General features: G+C 54.5%; 1 protein-coding gene across 1 annotated transcript; it reads right to left on the reverse strand.

Annotated features, from left to right (window-relative positions):
• Nucleotides 1–1,216: 1,216 nt before the first annotated feature.
• LOC142046071 (myosin-7-like) lies at nucleotides 1,217–8,360 on the reverse strand. Its single transcript, XM_075061459.1, has 10 exons — nucleotides 8,207–8,360; nucleotides 7,054–7,219; nucleotides 6,795–6,919; nucleotides 4,858–5,166; nucleotides 4,523–4,726; nucleotides 3,914–4,039; nucleotides 3,513–3,788; nucleotides 2,432–2,527; nucleotides 1,749–1,883; nucleotides 1,217–1,362 (listed from the first exon to the last, which is right to left on the reverse strand). The coding sequence occupies exons 1-10, from the start codon at nucleotides 8,273–8,275 to the stop codon at nucleotides 1,342–1,344; spliced, it is 1,527 nt and encodes a 508-aa protein (XP_074917560.1). The 5' UTR covers nucleotides 8,276–8,360; the 3' UTR covers nucleotides 1,217–1,341.
• Between the last annotated feature and the right edge of the window lie 1,557 nt (nucleotides 8,361–9,917).

Genomic DNA, 9,917 nt, shown 5'->3' on the forward strand with positions numbered 1-9,917 from the left:
TTCATGGCAGTTGCACCCCAAAATTTCTAACAAGGATCCCCAGGTTTACAGCAATTTGATCCCGCAGCAATCCCCCCAATCTGACACCAAGATTCACCCCAATTCACAGCAAGATTCTGTCACAAATTAACAGTCTGTTCACCCCCAAACCACAGCAATTTCAACCCCTCTAATTGACAGATTCATCCCCCAAATCAGAGCACGATTCTACCCCATTTTACAGCGATTCACCCCAAATTGGTGGGATTGAGCCCCCCAAATCACAGCCAGATTCATCTCAATTTCATAGCAGCAGCCAGCCCTGAGAACTGACAGAATTCACCCTGTCTCATTGTATGTTTCAGCGTCCCCTCCCCAAACTGACAGCTTCACCCTAATTTCACAGGAAGATCCCTCTCCCCCAAATCAGTAGAAGACCCCCCATCACAGCTAGGTTCAGCCTCATTTCATAGCAGGCAAGCACCCCCTTAAATTGATCATGATTCACCCCCAAATCAGCAGCATTCACCCCAAAATTTCCAAGGTGGGGAAATCAACCCCAAACTGACTGTGACACCCCCTCGCAAATTCACCCCAAAACATGCTCTCCACCCCAGCTGTAAATAAGAGGGAAGCAGACCTTTCCCCCCCACGCCATAGACTCTGGGCCCCTGGGATTCGCTCTAACTCTCCTCTGGCAGGGGGCAAGGTACCCCTCTTTTTTGAGGGGGCTGTTGGATGGTGGGGGGGGTGCATGTCTATACTTCTCTATTGTGGCCTGATGCACTCTGGGACCGGGAATTGCCAGATCGTTGGCTCTGTACTGACGTCCCCCACTCTGAACCTTGAAATGTATGTGGTGCCCCCCCATCCCGAAAAGGACTCAGTCGTCCTCCCTCATACAGTAAAATGTGGTCTGGTCCTATATACCCTATATGGGCCCTGTGTAGTTACTGGGAGCTGCAAGCGGAGTGCAACACCCCCACTGGCCACCAGGGGGCATCTGAATAGCTGGGTGTGGCCTGGGTTCTCCAGCAGGGGGCGCCCTGACATTGGTTAGGGAAAGGAGTCTGCAGAGGGCTGGGCACTGGTGTTCTCCAGCAGGGGGCGTGGTGACACTGGAGAAGTTGGGAGACGGGCCCGGACGCCTGGGTTCTCCAGTGAGGCGGAGCGCTTGACACTGGGTGAGGGAGGGGCCCTTGCACCGCAGGAGTGGGGCGCTGTGACACCAGGATCAGAAGTTTGCTGTTGCACTTTATTAGTGATTTGCTATTAAGGTTACATTATTAAGCCCAGTCTTGGGGGGTCAGGTGAGGAGCGGGTGGGAGGTTCCCAGCCACGATCTGGAAAATTTGGGTCCCTTCACTCCTCATCGTGGAGCTTCTGGAAGAAAAAACAGAGAGGAAAGAGTGAGAGAGAAGGAAGGAAAGAAAGAAAAAGAGTGTGAGAGAAAAAAAGATGGAATAACAGAGAAAAATGGAGTGATAAAGACAGACGGAGGGACAGAGAAAGAGAAAGAAGATGGAGTTGAAAGATGGGGTGATAATGAGTGATGGAGAGAGCAAGACAGAAAAAGATGAAGTGATAGGGACAGAAAGGAAGACGAAAGATGGAATGAAAGAGTAAGAAAGAAAAGGAATGAAAAACACCAAGTGATACAAAGAGAAAGGCTGAGTGACGCCCTTGGTGTGACAGGGCGAGGGTCAGGGCTGGAGTCTCTGGGTCGGGCCAGCCGGACGGAGCGCTGACCCCCCATCCCTATCGCTCACCTTCCCCCCAGCGTCCCGGCTCTTGGCCCGCAGCTTGTTGACCTGGGACTCGGCAATGTCGGCCCGCTCCTCCGCCTCGTCCAGCTCGTGCTGCACCTTCCGGAACTTGGCCAGGTTGGTGTTGGCTTGTTCTTCCTGCCGGGGGAGAGAAACCGGGGCATTATCCCGTGGAACTGCCCTCTACTGGATGCGCAGTGGACCCTGGACTCAGCACAGGCAGGACCCTGCGCCTGCCTGGGTACTGCCCTGCGGAGGAGGGGAATGTCCCTGCCCCACTGGGGGCATAGAGAACAAATGCATTGTGTTAACGTGTGGAAATGCCTGCTACTGGATTTGCAGCAGACAAGAGCAGGAATGGGTTCTAACAGATTAGATCCATCTATTCTATCATCTGTCGACCTGTCCATCCATCCCCCTCCCCATTCAACTATCCACCCATTCATCCCTCCCTCCCCTGCACCTGCCTGGCTTCTGCCCCAGTGCGAGTTGACATAGAGAACAACCAAAAAAAAGAAATGAATATGTTTGCCTGAGGAACCATTCACCACTGGAAACTCAGTGAACACAAGCAGGCCCTGGTTTGGAGGGGGGAGGCAGGATTGGCTGGGATGAATGGCCAATGAGGGGAGGGGGAGCCTGGGCTGCCTGGGCCAAGGGGCTGATCCGGAAGGTCGGATACTCACCGCCTCTTCTGCTTGCCTCTTGTAGGCTTTGACCTTCATCTGGAGTTTGTCCACCAGGTCCTGGAGTCTCATTAGGTTTTTCTTATCCTCCTCGGTCTGAGGGCAGAGCGGGGGAGAGAGAGACGGGGACAGTGGAGGAAGCATTAGGATAACAGCATCCCTGTCACCCCTGATCTTTCCGGCCGTGTGGTGTCCAGTGCCATCTGGAAACCATCTAGGCTCCAATCTCCAGACCCCATGTAGGATGGAAAGGCCAGCTAGAAAATGGTCCTTTTCTCTAATTCTAGAATGGGCTCTAGATCAGATGGGCGACTTATGCAAAGCCGGGCGTCCTGGGGGACGGGTTAATGTGGGGAGGGTCTAGAGTCTGAATCTAGAAGGGAAGGGTGGGTGGTCAGGCTGTAGGGCCTGGCTCTAGATCAGAGGGGGCCAGGGAATCAGGCCTTTTAGTTCAAGTTTAAGAGCAAGAAGGCCTAGAGAATGATTCCAGATTCAAATTTGTCTTCCCAGGGGGAAAGCGTCTGAGAATGAAAGACGCGGTGGGAACTTATGCTTTGATTCTAGAAGCAAGATGGGTTCTGAAGTTCTGTCTAGACCCAGAAGGCCCAGACTTAGGCTGTTCTTCACACACAGACCTTTCCCCCCGTCCCATGGGCAAGTCCCTTCAGAATAAAAGAGACCCACTGGGGATATGGCAGCAGGAGGGGGTCTGATATTTGGTTCTAGAACCACCACAGCAGTCTAGAATTCCATTCTAGAACAGGCTGCTGGGCTCGTTCTAGGCAGTGTCATCCATCTCCATGGAAAAGCCTCTTTCAGAATGGAAGGACCCACCCTGAGTACAGCGTCCTTGGCTCTGGAACCGAGACAGCGTTGTACCCTACCCGCTCCAGAACAGGAGCAAAGGAATGCTCTGTGCGGCTGTCCTCCCTCCCCCCAGGAAGGCTGAAAAGCACCACATGATCTAGAGCAGGAGAATACCACCTGGAGTATATATTCTAGATCAGGAGAAAACTGCCCGGAGTAGGGCTTCTGGAGAAGGGTTTTTTCTAGATGCACATAGCCCCCAGCCCCCAGGTACCTGGTAGGTGAGCTCCTTGATGCGCCGCTCCGACTTGCGCAGGCCCTTGATGCTCTCCGTGTTGCGCTTCTGCTCCGACTCCAGCTCATTCTCGAGCTCTCGGACTCGCGCCTCCAGCTTCTGCAGCTGCTTCTTGCCACCCTTGAGGGCCAGCTGCTCGGCCTCATCCAGCCGCAGCTGCAGGTCCTTGATGGTCTGCTCCATGTTCTTCTTCATCCGCTCCAGGTGGGCGCTGGTGTCCTGCTCCTTCTTCAGCTCCTCTGCCATCATTGCCGCCTGCCGGCCAGAAAGAAGAGTCATTCCCTGCCCCCTGAGCCAGCCAGTACCTCCACCCTGGGGTCAGATCGGAGCCGGTGCCCCGTAGAGGGGAAAGGCCCCGTGTCCTGTTCCCTCTCACTCACGTCGGTGATGGCTTTCTTGGCCTTCTCCTCAGCATTCCTGCATTCCTGCACAGCCTCCTCCACCTCTGTCTGCAGCTGGGACAGATCCGCCTCCATCTTCTTCTTCTGGTTGATCAGGCTGGTGTTCTAGAGGAACACAAGGGGGGGTCAAGATGATCAAAAAACAAGGTGTCATCCAGTTACAAGATCTCTGCCCCCTGTTCTAGGTCTTTCTGGAACCAGGATCCAGAGCTGCATGGGAACTGGGGAGGGGCCTTTACAGGGAGATTGAGCTGTGTTCTAGATCATGATGGAGCTCCAAGCGCAGAGACACCAATGTTCTAGGCAGCTATTCTAGAGCGAGTGGATTTTTGTGCTGGAGAAATGATCTGGATGCTGGCGGTATAGATCATCATCCTGGAGAACCACAGACCCACCATCCACGCTCCCGGGCAGACAGAATTCTAGATGTGGCTGCTCTGGAGTGTGACATTCTAGGTCACTCCTGCTGCAGTGACTGAGTGCTCCAGATGGCAGATCTCTGCAGGGTGTCCCAAGGACAGGAGATTGGGGACAAAGGGAGCTCCAGGATGGGAGAGTCAGGAGTCAGGGGGTCTCCATCTCTCTCACCTGGGTATGGAGCAACTGGACTCTCTCGCTGGCTTCTATCAGCTCCTGCTCGGCCAGTTTCCGGGCGCGCTCCGTCTGCTCCACCACAGCTCGCAGCTCCTCCAGCTCGGCCGTCAGCAGGTTGTTCCGCCGCTCCACAATGGCGATGTTCTCCTTCAGGTCCTCATTGGCCCGGATAAAGTCATCCAGCTGCAGCTGGGAGTCCTGTGGGCACAAACACGTAGGGCTACAGGAGACTCCCCGCCATCAGCATATCCCTTGCCCTGGGGCAAAGTGGGAGCTGCCTCCCCCACAGGGGAAAGGCCCCATTCTCTGCCCCCTGGAGGCCCTGTTACCTTGAGCTGGGTCTGAGTGGCCTTGAGGTGGCTCTGGGCCTCAGCCGCCATGCGGTTGGCATGGCTCAGCTGAATCTCCATCTCGTTGAGGTCGCCCTCCATCTTCTTCTTGACTCTCAGCGCCTCGTTGCGGCTGCGGGTCTCGGCGTCCAGCGAGGTCTGCAGCGAATCCACCACCCGCAGGTGGTTGCGCTTGGCCTGCTCCATCTCCTCGTCCTTCTCCGCCAGCTTCCGCTCGAAATCTGCCTTGAACTGGTTAAACTCTAGCTGGGCCCGCAGGATCTTCCCCTCCTCGTGCTCCAGAGAGGCCTAGGGGGTGTGGGGGAGGAGGGAGGATGAATAAGTGAGAGAGAAGAGGGAGAGAGAGAGAGATTAAGACATAAGGGAAGGAAGTAAGAGAATTAAATGGAGATGAAAGGAAATGTAGAAATGAAAGAAAGAAACAGATGTAGAAGTGAAAAAAGGAGTGGAAGAGGGAGGTCGCAGGCTGCAGGCTCCAGCCAGAGCTGCTGAGACCTGGGAGGATGCCGAGAAGTGACAGAACTGCTGAGAGCCGCACAGACTGAGGAGCCCGGAGATGCCAGGACCATCGCCCCAGGGACAGGGCAGGAAGTAGCTCGGGGGAGTAGTCGTTATGCCGAGTGGCGTGAGTGTGTTTTGGGCGGATTCCCAGCTGATCCAGTGGAGAGCGCACTTGCCACTGCCAGGGCCCTGGCTGGGAACCGGTGGAGCAGGGAGGATCCGGGTCCCCCTACCTGGCCGCCACCCAGCTCTAGGTGGCAGCCCATTTCCCTGACTAGCCACTAGGCCACGCAGCCCTGCTGACTCTGCTGCTAGGCCACACAGTGCTTAGAGAGAGCAGCCATGTTGACTTTTACCCCAAGTCCTACTATCCCAAACACGAGTGTGACGAAGTTGGGGATTATTGTCATGTTTTACACGAATAGCGTGTGCGTGCCTCAGTTTCCCTGTGTGCTGCATGTTTCACAAGGTGGTGGGAGAAGGTTTGTTGTTGCAGAGGACCAGGTGTGACCTTGCCTAGCAGCTGGGACCCCCGGACAATGGCCTGGAGATGGGGAACCCTAAAAACTGGTGACCTGGAGACTGAGAGGCCCACCCCAGCTTGGCTGCCAGCTGGTTCTGGCCAGTGGGAGGACAAAAGGCTGAGAAGAGAGGACCCCGGTGACCTGACCAACCAGTCCCAGCCAGAGGGGAACAAAGGACGGAGGAGAGATGGACCCAGCGACCTGTTTACCTGGGACAGCAGACAAGGACAGCGGAGGAGCAGTTGGGGCTGGTGATATATGATGCCTCGGCTGGAAGGAGGGGGACTCTGGGCTGGGGAGAGACAGCAGGGGAGACTGGGCTGTGCTGTGCTGAGGGTTCCTAGGCCTGAGGGCCCGGAGAGTTTCCTGTGCTGGGTTCGGACGTTTGCTGAACCCTCCTGCCCTACGCTGGCTGAGAGTCGCTCTGGTCTAGAGAACGGCGTTGCATTGCTCCCTCTGGGCGTGGAGGCCCTGGGGGGCCAGTGCGAGTGGACTCCCTGAGGGGTCCACAGAGAGCGACAGGCGTCCTGAAGGCTCAGAGAGGTGCGGTTCCAGGAGGCAGAGTGGGCCCCCGAGAAGGGCTGTGGCCCTGAAGGGGGTTCCCCCCAGAGACCCTATGGAGCCAAGAGAGCACGAATCCTGTGTGTCCGTGACAAAGGGGTGATCATATGGACTCAGCCATGGGGAGATAATGACCCTCACCCCACCCCAAGAGGGGACGGGGTCTCCTTGCCCCACGACAGAAGGAATAAAGGAAAAAAGGGGACAGAGAAAGAAAGAAGATGAATGATGAACTGGAAGATCAGACAGACACCAACCGAGCCGGCGCTGGGGGGGTTCCTGGCTGACCCCCACGCGGCTCTGGAAGGGGTGCTCAACCGTACCCCTCACCTCAGCCTCCTCCAGCGCTGCCTGCAGCTCCATCTTCTCGGCCTCCAGCTGCTTCCGCACCTTCTCCAGCTCATGCAAGTTCTTGCCTCCCTCACCCAGCTGCTCCGTCAGGTCCGAGATCTCCTCTGTGGGGGGAGAGAGACCACGCTAAGAAGGAGGCGGGTCATGGCTAGGAAGGGAGATCGTCCTACCCCAGCATGGGGCCAGAAGTTGCTGTGCTGCTGGGAGCAGGGGCAGGGGGGGCCGGGGAGATTCTCACCCTGTAGGTTCTTGTTCTCCCTCTTGAAGGTCTCCAGATGCTCCAGCGACTCCTCGTAGGCGTTTTTCATCTTGAAGAGCTCGGTGCTGAGCGACCGTGCCTCCTTCTGCGACGACTCCAGCTCCATCTGCGACTCCTCGAACTTCTGCTTCCACTCGGACAGGATCTGGGGCGATGTGGAGCATGGTGAGAGAGTCACCCCAAAAGAGGAGCCCTCTCCCCGCCCCGAGATCTCTCTCCCCGCCTCCCTATCTTTGTTCACTGCCCCCTTCTTTCTGTCTGTGGCTGTATTTAGGCTCAGAAGGATTGGCTTTTTATCGGTCAGCGTTGGGAGCTTTGATTTCGCCACAGACACACCCACTCATGAAAAAATATTTCCATCTATAATCATTGAAATTTGCAGAAAGGCAAAGTAAGAAAAACCTGGCTTGGGAAATTATTTCAGGCTACTGACTTTGTCTGATTTGCCACGTGCCGTTGTCAGTGTGTGTTAACGGTCAGAAAGCTCTACATTTTGGTATCGCAAGACGTTTGTTGCCGTTAGATAATGACAGTCACCCACCTTCTCCACTCGGCCCCAACTGTCTGTCTAACCTTGCCAGAATTACCAGCAACATTTAAATAAATTAAAAATAAAGAAACATTAAAACCCCATAATTTTGTGGCCACTGTGAAAATTTAAATTGACTGAAGAAAGCTTAACAATAAACAGCAATATTATCTGCTGAAATTATATGAAAATAAAAACAGAAATCTGCCAAACCTAGTTTGTTGGTTCGTTCTATTTGTGCTGTTTCCTTCATTCTTTCATAAACTTTTTTTCCCTTTCTGTCATTGCTGTATTTATTTCTTCCTTGACCCTATTTCATTCATTTATTGGCTCAATTTTATTCTCTTTCTTTGCTTTATTTTCATTATTTCCTTCCTTCATTCCTCTGTTGTTTCTTTGCCCTATTTCTTTCCTTCATTGTGCCCTCAGCTGGCTTTTTCTCCTTGGCTCAATTTCATTCTTTTCTTCCTTTGTTCCTTGACTCATTGCATTCGTTCTTTCTTTGCTTTATAGTATTCCTTCTTTCCTTTTTTCTATTTAAATTATTCCTTCCTTCCTTCCTTCCTCTTGTATCCTCTCTCTCTCTCTCTCCCCCAGCCTCACCTTGTCAAAGTTTCTCTGCTTCTTGTCCAGGGCGGCTGTGGCAGCATTCGACCGCTCCACGTCCACCATCAGGTCCTCGATCTCATTCTGCAGCCGGTGCTTGGTCTTCTCCAGTGACGAGCACTTAGCGTTCACGGCCTCCACAGCCTCCTCTGCCTCCTGCAGCCGCTGCGCCAGCTTCTTCCTGCCACCGGGGGGTGACAGACACTGTTGGTCACTAGGGAGGGGCCTAGCCCCTTTCCCTCCCCTCTGGGCTTGGAGTTACGGGGGTTCCCAGCAGAAAATCCCTGCGACACTGGCCTGATGCATTGGATCCTCAAACTCTAGACCATTCTAGACAAAAATCAACTCTGGTCTCCTGTCTAAGGCTCTGGACAATCCCAGCATGGAGTACCCCACTCTTGTGGTGTTGGCCCCCATCTCTCATCTGTTCACAGCTTTCTAGACCCACTTTGGATCAGGGCAGCTAGAATTTGCTCTGAGGTTCAAGATCAGAGGCCAAGCCATCCAGCGTAGGCCCCAGTTGAGGCTTGGCCTGTACCTCCCTCCTTGAGGCTCTAAAGGTCGATCTAGACTGTTCTAGACCTTGCCCAGGGTGGAACTCCGAGCCTCCTCTGTGAGATTCTGGGGCAAATGAGAGCCTGCTGGGTGCAGATGATGGTTTGGCCTGGATCCCAGCACTGGTTCTCTAGATGGCCATGTAAAATGCTCTAGCCCAAAGCTCCAAGGGCCTATCATTATGTGCAGATCAGGGAGCCTACAAGGGTCAGGCCTGGACCTTGTATCTGACGTTCTAGACTGTTCTAAGACTGCTTTCCAGAAGAGCCACACAGATTCAACCTGAACAAATCTCCCAGTTTAAAACTTCCTGAACACAGGTGCAAGAAGCAGTGAGGTTTCCCTGATATTCCCTGCCATTCCAGAGGATCTACAATGAACGCTAAGTTCCATAGGGTAGTCTGGCTAATTTTCGAGAAGGGCTCCCACCTACCTTAGTGCTGGAACCGTGGGTGGAGGACACGTGGTGGTGGGGGGTCTCTCCTCCAACCAACAAGCCTTTTGCTCGTCTTATACGCCACGAGTGAAAATATAACCCGAGCCAAAAGCTTCCCTGTTAGAGGAAGCAGCTGAGAACCCCGTTGTCCAGGGCCGAGCAGGGGGCACTCACCAGGAAAAAGGGGCGGGAGAGATGGAGAGCAAGAAATGAGGACAGAATCAGGGAGGGGGGGAAGAAAGGATGTAAGAGTGACGGAGGAAGGGATATAAAGAACGATGAAAAAGAAGGAATGAAAAAACCCAAAGAATGAAAAGACACAAGAACACAAGGAGAAAAGCCAGTAAGAAGGCGGCACACAAGCCGAGAGGCTGGGAAAAGGAACAGGATCATAACTGAGCCTGGAGCATCTACCCCCCAGCACGGCTCTGCCCGCCACTCACTTGGCCTCCTCCAGCTCCTCTGTCCGCTGGATGGCGTCCGTCTCATACTTGGTTCTCCACTGCGCCACCTCGGAGTTGGCCTTGGAGAGCGAACGCTGCAGCTCGGCCTTCGCCTCCGTCTCCTCCTCATACTGCTCCCGCAGCAGGTCGCAGTCATGCCGGGCTGACTGCAGCGCGTGGGCCAGGGCGTTCTTCGCCTGGGGTGGGGGATGAAGAGCTCGGCCGGTGCCCCTCACTCCCGACCCACAGCCCCTGCCAACCCAGCCCTGCCGGA

Source organism: Chelonoidis abingdonii, unplaced genomic scaffold, assembly GCF_003597395.2.
Source record: "Chelonoidis abingdonii isolate Lonesome George unplaced genomic scaffold, CheloAbing_2.0 scaffold1455, whole genome shotgun sequence".
Taxonomy (NCBI): domain Eukaryota; kingdom Metazoa; phylum Chordata; order Testudines; family Testudinidae; genus Chelonoidis; species Chelonoidis abingdonii.

Excerpts from the sequence above, each read along its gene's own strand:
- LOC142046071 (XM_075061459.1), bottom strand. The coding sequence starts at position 8,275 with ATGGTGGACGTGGAGCGGTCGAATGCTGCCACAGCCGCCCTGGACAAG. Across the intron at positions 2,528-3,512 it reads TCAAGGAGCTCACCTACCAG|ACCGAGGAGGATAAGAAAAA; the intron begins GTACCTGGGGGC and ends CTCTGCCCTCAG. Across the intron at positions 1,363-1,748 it reads GCCGGGACGCTGGGGGGAAG|AAGCTCCACGATGAGGAGTG; the intron begins GTGAGCGATAGG and ends TTTTTCTTCCAG.